At 28.1% G+C, this 8,999-nt stretch overlaps 1 protein-coding gene across 1 annotated transcript in view; it reads left to right on the top strand.

Annotated features, from left to right (window-relative positions):
* The window catches only part of LOC113374982 (solute carrier organic anion transporter family member 4A1-like), a 44,823-nt gene that overhangs the window by 9,347 nt on the left and 26,477 nt on the right, over positions 1–8,999 (top strand). Inside the window, exon 2 of the mRNA XM_026614937.1 lies at positions 6,281–6,603. Within this exon, the coding sequence (XP_026470722.1) occupies positions 6,281–6,603 (323 nt within the window). The remainder of the gene's footprint in view (positions 1–6,280; positions 6,604–8,999) is intronic.

Below are 8,999 nucleotides of genomic sequence, written 5' to 3'. Positions count from 1 at the left end.
TTTTTATTTAAAAGAATTAAAAGTAGTAAAAAAATTTAAAAATTTATTTTTTCGAATTTTTGAAAATTTGGAATTTTTGTAAAATTTGTAAATTTTGTAAAATTTGGAATTTTTGTAAAACTTGGAATTTTTATAAAATTTGTTATGTCTGGTTAGAAAAATGAAGTATTAGAATATTTAAATAGCGCCTCGAGTCAAATTGCTAATACTACCGATTTTTAATAGCTCGGTCATAATATTTCACAAAAATATCACAAATTTATAATGATCTATTAAAAGTAGAAAAATATTGCAATAAAAGCTTTCAAATAAAATCCAATGTGGTGTATAGCATTGTACCTTAGAAGGTTATAAAAAGCAAAATTACATAGTTAGTTTTTTTATTCAGATTTAAAATATCTGACAAAAGCAGCAACTCCTAACTATAAGTATTTTTTTCACAATTTCTATATTTATTGATAAAATGTTTCCAAATGTAAAAATATGTAAAACAATATTGATATTAATCAAAATAAAATCTCTCAGTTTTAACTTAATCAATTTGATTAATAGGTTTAACAGGTCTCCTATATTTATTTGAAGTTGGGTATAAAACACTAAAATCGGTATGTAATCAAAAGTATTAAATAATTATATAATGATTAATTAACATAGTTAAAACAACTTTCAAATGATTTTTGATGTGATATAAATGACTACTATACTCCTTATTTATTTGTTTTATAAGTGATTGATTATTCAACTTGCCATTAAAGGACGAAATGCAATTTCATTATTTCAGATAAATACGAAGATGAACTATTTATTCTGTAACACTGGTATCGTGTTATTTTTGTGAGCAAACCGTCACCCATATATTTTGCTTGATTCCTATCTCTCGATATCATAACACAATATGTTTTGTTTTCTCTTGTTTGTTGACTTCTTTTACGATGGTTTTATCTTGTTTCGAATATATGTATATCTCTAAGAAAATTGCCTTAAACACACACCATATCATATGAATTCAAACTTTAGAACGAGGCACTTGTAAAAGATTTCATGAAGTTCATTGTAGATTATTTGCCTTTAAGAAAATTCATCCTTGACATATAATATTTTATAATTGAAACTACAAAAATGATTTAATGGATAAACTTTAAATAATAAATGTATGAATAAGCTTATAAAGAAAAAATACGTCAAAAAAATGGTGAAAATGAACGACAAGTTCTTGTCTTGCTATCAATATAATTGATTGAATTGCCTGATGGGCCCATAACCTATTCCCTTTTCTATTTTCTTTATTTTTTCGACCTTTATCTAAAAACTACAGTAAAACTTATACGTCAAATCGCACAATAAAACTTGAAACTACTGTTTGAACAATCTACACGTTTCTAGGGAAAGAAAATAATATTTTGACTAGACATGTCAGCTTTATATTTCCCATTGCGATCGTCTGTCTGGTCTTCGCGATAACATGGAGGGCTGATACCTAATATGAGATTTTATATCAAGTAATCAGAACAATAGACGTCAGTGAGTACACATATAGTAAGAAGGATCTGAGGGCGATCAAATTACTATTAAAAATGTTTTAGACATGTGATACGTGGCAAAATCGCTTCTACGAATCTTATGTATTATTAGGTATTGTGTTACAAAACTTGAGGCATATTCGCCAATGATTCGAATCATGCAATTTCTATAAATAATTCGAATTAATTTGGATGTTGAACCCTAGCAGGCATCAACTAATTAGGAAATATAATATTTTATACTGAGGTAGAAGAATTTAATTAATCATTTAGAAATCATTCTATTTGCTGACCTATAATGTAGGGACCTAAATTTTGAAAAAATAAAATCGTACGACCGGTTTTTGGTAGGAGCACCCCGCTATATTTATGTATTTTAGGATGGTCCTTAGTATGTATATATTTTCGAATTTTTTTGCTTCCAAGGGTTCAAATTCTCTGAAACTTTTAGATCTTAATATTGACTTTAAGATAGTCCGTACTCCGATCAAGTAAATTATTTTTCTTCTTCTGAAGTAAATTATTTTAAGAAATATATCAAATTTATGTTGTAAATTTATCCATGTTATTTCCATAAGAAACTTTGGTTGGAGTGCGGACCATCTTAAAGTTAATATTAAAAGCTGAAACTCACAGAGATTTTTTTTATCATTTTGGAAGCATTGAAAATATCCATATTAAGGACCACCCTAATATATATATATATATATATATATATATATATGTGGTTTTTTAATATTAAAGACATAAATAACTAAAACATCATGTTAAAGAATTGTGCTTACCTTGATGTGATTTTTGGAGTCTTGAAGTTTTAAGTTAAATTTCCTGCATCCCTGAAACATAGAAAAACTATATAAATATAATAAATAATAAAATATTTAAACTTTCCTAAAGCTATCTAGAATGTTAACCTTTTTGCTACTTGCAAGAGTGACGCTGCTGTACGAGCCAGTAAACCTACCAAAATATTTTCAGATTTTCATTACCGATAAAAATGTATTTAAAAATTAAAAATTACACCACTAAAAAAATTAAAATTAAAGATACCAAATTCGAATTCACAAAAAATTCAATCAGAGTGATTAAGGATAAGCAAATTTCGTTATACTAGATGATAGCTGATATTCGTAAACACTAGCAGTCAAGCAGATGTCGTCTGTAGACGACGCTCGTAGCGAAAAGAAAACAATCAATTTGAGCCAACGTACAAAAATATGAGAATAACTACAAAAATCGAACCTCAACATGTTATAGGTACCATTGAGACCCATTAGTTATAAAAGTTACTAAATTGCAGTGCGACCTAAAATAGCGTCAAAATATAAAAAATACATTATGGTAATAATTTATCATAACACAACATTTTTAATAACCTTTCTATTTTAATCAAAAAGATTAGCAATCTGATATTCTAACATTCAGTCTTCTCTATCTGTCTATTACGAAATCGCATAGGTTCTTCTGATAAATTTATTTAGTAACTCGTGAAATCTTCCCTACAACTATGTCGCCTAAATTGGCAAACAAGGAATAAATCAATTCTACCGTAAGACAAATGTTCACAAATGAAAGTTCAATGTAGCGTCAACCGATTGTTCTTAGTCCAATTTATCAGTTGTTGGATAGAGTTCTCCTTCCCTTAACACATGTTTCAAACCCTTTTCTTCCTCTCCGAGTTTACAACATGGTGTTCTCCTACTTTACGATCTTTGTAAGTGATTGCGTTAGTCACACTCTAGTTATTTGAAGATCGATTGGAAAAATTACAAAATCCATTTAATAGATAAATACACACGAACACACATACACGCATATATATACTTGTAGAATTTTGAATTTTATATTGAGATATGTTTTAATTATACAATGAGTCTAATGATAGGGTCACATAAAAAACATTAATTTCTTTAAAAAAAATTAAAATTCATACATTTTGGCTATTGTCCTTGCTTTCATTTTGTGAAACAAAACAATATTTTAAGACTAAATTATTCATCAATAAAATTTGAGAATTTAAAGTAAAAAATATATAATATAGGGTTATACGATGTATGAGATAGTACAGTCAACCTGGCCTACTATTATTTTGCAGTATGTTAAAAAATTTTTTTAATATTATATTGCTTGATATGCGTCGATATATTTTGAAGATCATCATGATTTTCAAGATGGTCATGATTTCGAGATTTTATTCCTAATAAAACTGAATACATCTTTCGATACTTCTTTCCACAAAACTAATTGAACATTTTTTATACAAAACTCACCTCAATTTCTAATCGCAATGATCAAATAAGGCACTAGTAGTCACTTATTAAAAAGAGTAGTAACACGTTTTGCTCGATCATTTTTAATGGTAATTTATGTACGAGTAGTAAGTATTGGATATTTGTTTATTTGTTCTCAATATAAAATAAACTTTCAACTGAGTCCTACGAATCTTATATATTTATTAAAAACAATCTGCTTTAAATCGACAGTTAGCACAAATTAGTTTATGGTGAAGTTATATATGGTAAAATACATTAAAATTAACTTTATGTAATAATAAAATTGATTAAACCTACCGGTTCGAATTAATGTTAACATTTTTTCATAACTAACAATTTAAAACAAATTTCCTTACGGAATGTAGCGTAATAAATTATGATTTTTTACTTTTTGATGCCCTACAAATAGGTATAAATACACATAAAACTAAATATATTGTGATTGTAATATTTCAAGTTATCACTAATATTTTATAATATATGAATCATAGCTTTTATTTAAATAGCAATGTTATAAAATCGAGCATATTTAATATGAGCAGTATATAATTTATACGAGCAGTAATAAAAAGTGAATTTCGTACAGTCGATCTTTATTAATACATCAATCATTCATTAATTAAGATATCAAATTCAAACAAAGCTTTATGATTGATTATGATTGATTGATACAGGAAATTTAAATTTAATTTTCAACCCCAACGATGCCAGCAATACGTTGCTGAAAATATTTGCAATTCACTACCACTGATGATTGGTATGAAAAACGGTATTTTTTAATTATGTGGTCTTATTTAAATCGCAGATTTTGTTTACAATTTTCCTATAATTTATACTCACTTTTAAGTATACATATGTAACATAATCTTACATGTGTAATTATATTTTGTTTGTGGTTTATATTGTAAGCGTAAGTTTGCACATCATTTACATCCAGCATATTGTCTTGAAAATTTATATTATTTTGATCGGCAATAAATCTATGCAAAAAAAAAGCTGCATATATCTCATATTTATTACATATACATGGATTCCTAAGTTACAAAATTCCCATTTTCTTATTTTTTAAGATACATATGTTTTTAAGATACATCATCATTTATAACATAAATTATATTTCCGCATATTTTTCCAAATCTATTATTGAAAGACTAATTTAACTACGTTCGATATCTAAAATACACACATTACCAAAAATATTGCCAATTATGTCATAGTTTGGCTTTTCTTTTAGTATATTCTATCAGAAACCCGGAATTATGAAACCTAGAAATTTTCCTAGAAAATATGTCTAGTACAGTGAAAATCATCACTGAGTTTTTTATGAACATATTTATAAAAGCAAAAGATTCTTTTAAAAATATAATATAATACCAAGATAAAAATGGTTCCGTGACATACGCGAATTATTTATATATTTAGATGTGCCTATATAAAAGTAAATTGTATTAAAATTACAGCAATGCATGATAAATCGTGCATTCATAAACCAAGGTCAAAATCGCGTTACTACATAATTATCTAATTTTTTTTATCAATTTTATTATTTGTTAAAATTATACTCATTTTGAAAATTTAATTTTAATGCATTGTGTCTCTCTCTTCAACTCCATAAACATTTTTTATTTCCTTAAAATAGCAATCAAGATACAATGAAATCTTATAACCTATTGTTACATGAGAAAAGAGAAAAAAAAAATAGAATCAAAATAATAATTTAGAATTCACTCTATGGAAAGAAGTCAAGTATTTCATTTTAACTCTATAAACTTAAAAATTTTTTTCAGTTTTATAAAAGGATCTATATTTGTATTCTATAAAACTGAACTCTTTTATACTAGAGCGGTTTAACAAAACTTATAGAATTAAGTAAAATATTTTATATTGATATCTCTGTTTGTTTAGTAAGTTCATATTGACATCTTTATAAATATTAGGTTTTAGAAACTTCAGAAAATACCCCAAAGGGCTTTGTGCACAATACGATTAGCATTGTACCGATTTCCACTTAAATCAAATAAATAAACTACAAATACTATAAATTTCGTAATATCAGTGATTTATTTATTAGAAATAAAGTATTTATTTCCCGAGATAAATGCGATTTCAAGATTGCGATTGAATATAAAACCCAAACTAAACTAGTTGGTATTGGTATTTTGCCTTGGGGCAAGTTACATAAACTTCTATATATATATATATATATATATATATATATATATGTAAATAATCGACTTAATCAATAAAATATAAATTAATTAATTAGTTATTGATGCTATTTCGAGTGGATTTATCAAACATCATTGAAAACGAACGAGTAGCGCAATGTTCGGATTTTTGAGTTACAATTTCAAACTACTATAGCAAATATAGTAGCATGTAGGTATGACTATATTTTACCTACTTGTTTCAAACGTAAATTGTCTTTGTTTAAATAAATTAAAATAAAATAAATTAGTCTAACAATCTGCATTACATTTATTCCAGGAATGATCGTTAACGGTTTCGTAAACGTGGTAATAACGACAATAGAGCGCCGTTTTGGTCTACGATCGAAACAAACCGGACTGGTGGCTGGTGGTTACGATATGGCGTCTTTCCTTTGCCTGGTACCAGTCACTTACCTAGGAGGTCGCGCCATGGCTTCAAAGCCGCGATGGCTGGGCCTGGGTGTTCTACTGCTCGGAGCAGGCGCCCTGTGCTTTTCGTTGCCACACTTTTTGGTTGGACCAGCAAGGGCTGAAGGGAAAACGGTGCCGCTATGCAATAACTTTACTCAAGAAATCAATTTAGGACTTATGCAGGATACGGTAAGCGATATAAGTTATACAGTGGCCGCCTTACGAGCTTAAGGGGGTATTCTACTGTAGAATTTTGAAAAAATCGAAAAAAAATTTCTTTCATATTTTCAAAGTTTAGTTATTCAAAAATATGTCATTAAAAGGATTTTTCGATTTAAGGAAAATTACTATTATTTCCTGAGTTATATCCGTTTTAGTGACGTGGCCTCGGTTCGGGTCCGACCGAGTCTCAAAACTTTGAACGCGCTTTTCTCGGAACTACTTTTTTGGAGCTGGCGGTAAAGATATCTCGAGTTCTAATTAACCGATTTACTTCAAATTTGGAGAGGATCTTCTCTATACATCGCTTTATCGCATGGACCTTTCCCAAAACTATAACTTTTCATTTAGTATTTTTAAAAAATTCGGAATTGTTAAAAAAAACATAAAAAATTTTTTTTTTTTCAAACTGCCGCCATTCAAACAAAACTTTTTTTTAACTTATCCAAGGTTCATACGATAGCGGCATCTATAATAATTAAGAATCCATCTATTTTTTATGTTTCGGATCACCAGGAGGGTTGGAATCATGCACGCCAGGACACCCTCCTTTTTTTTTGAGCCCTCACTTTGACTGCTCATAACTTTGGGAATTCTAATTTCTTTTCTTTAATAATTTTTTTATGTAATAATAAAATATCAATAAACAAATCATAAAAAAATCGATAGTAAAAATATTATTTGTTTCCTTTATACAGCGCTTCAAAAACCGGGCAAAATTCATGCTTCTACAGTAGAATACCCCCTTAATTCATTCCGTAACCACGCTCGCATGACGATTTGCTCGTATCTTAAAGCAATTTTTTCCATACCATATAAGTACATTGAAATGCCATTAATTGGTTCCAGCACAGTGTTTTTTTGTTTGATAATAAAAATAAATAAAACTTTATTGCTAAGACCAAATTCATATTCTGCTTAAACAGCATATTACCATATAAAAAAAACTAAATCATCATTATACTAGTTTTTACGTTTCAAAAACTGACGATTTTTTTTATTTACATTTATAAATTACATTTATCTGTACAATTATGTTTACAATTATCTGTCGTTATAAACAACATTCAGTAATTTTAATGGTTTATTACAAAAGAATAAAAGGTCGAATGGTCACCCAGTGGTTTCGAGGTTGGATATGTTTAGCTTATAGATATGTAGTCTTGATATGAAAAAATTTAAATAAAGCCTACGAGTAATTGTACATATTATAGGATTACTAATGAATATCAAAAAGGTGCCGTTTTCTTGCCACGATTGCCGTTCAATGAAAAGGTGAAAAGGTTGCCGTTCAATGCCACGATTAAAAACTGTCGAATGAGAATTATTTTTCCTTCAACTTATTATAGTATTGCGAGTAATGAGTTATACATGTTTCATCAAATAGTTCTGATGCTCGACCAACTGCATCTTTTTCGGGATCATTTTTATCCATAAAATTTCAACTTTGTCCCACATTGGGGTCATTCTTTTACAAACCGGACACTAATTAACCTTGACATTTCAGAATTGTCTGAAAATTTGTTTACAGATACTATTGATAAAATCATTTGACACGTATTTCAGGATTTTGCTGAAAAAAATTTTTTTACGTAAATATTTACGATTGAAATATGGATTTTTTGCTCAATTTCTATGAACATCATCTGCGGTAAATTAATTATCTCCGGATGTGCTGATCCGATCAGTATTATTATTTTTTTATTACACTCATATTGAAGTGAACTTTGTAATGATTAAAAATTTTTTTTTTTGTTTTTGCAATTTTCTTAACAATAACAACCCTTAAATATTTACAAAGGTTTTACTCGGCCTTTCAAAAAATTTCTAACTTTACTTGTTTTTGAGATATTGGCAGTGGATCTTTTTACCCACGAACTTTTAAGCTCCGCTCTCCCCTAATGTTTTTTTTTTGACTATATGTTCATTTTTTGCCAGAAGCGAAATTATAAAATATTTTTCAACCGAAAAACAATAAAATTGTCATTCGAAAGTGACAAATGAGTACAAGTCTTTGAGGTCCACGACGTGAAAAGCGCGGCTCGCGCTTGAAAATATTTAATATCTTTCGATGTAACAAAACCTCCAACAAATTGTAAAAAGAATTTTGTTGCAGAGAAAAAAAGAAAATATATGTTTTTTTTTGGATCGATTCAATTCGGGTAAAGGCCGAGTAAAACCTTTGTAAATATTTAAGGGTTGTTATTGTTAAGAAAATTGCAAAAACAAAAAAATTTTTTTTAATCATTACAAAGTTCACTTCAATATGAGTGTAATAAAAAAATAATAATACTGATCGGATCAGCACATCCGGAGATAATTAATTTACCGCAGATGATGTTCATAGAAATTGAGCAAAAAATCCA

Source organism: Ctenocephalides felis, unplaced genomic scaffold, assembly GCF_003426905.1.
Source record: "Ctenocephalides felis isolate EL2017-DRISC unplaced genomic scaffold, ASM342690v1 CF-g0.4_SCAFFOLD_01886, whole genome shotgun sequence".
Lineage (NCBI taxonomy): Eukaryota > Metazoa > Arthropoda > Insecta > Siphonaptera > Pulicidae > Ctenocephalides > Ctenocephalides felis.
Note: the sequence above shows the minus strand (reverse complement) of the source record. Positions and strands in the feature narration are given on the sequence as shown.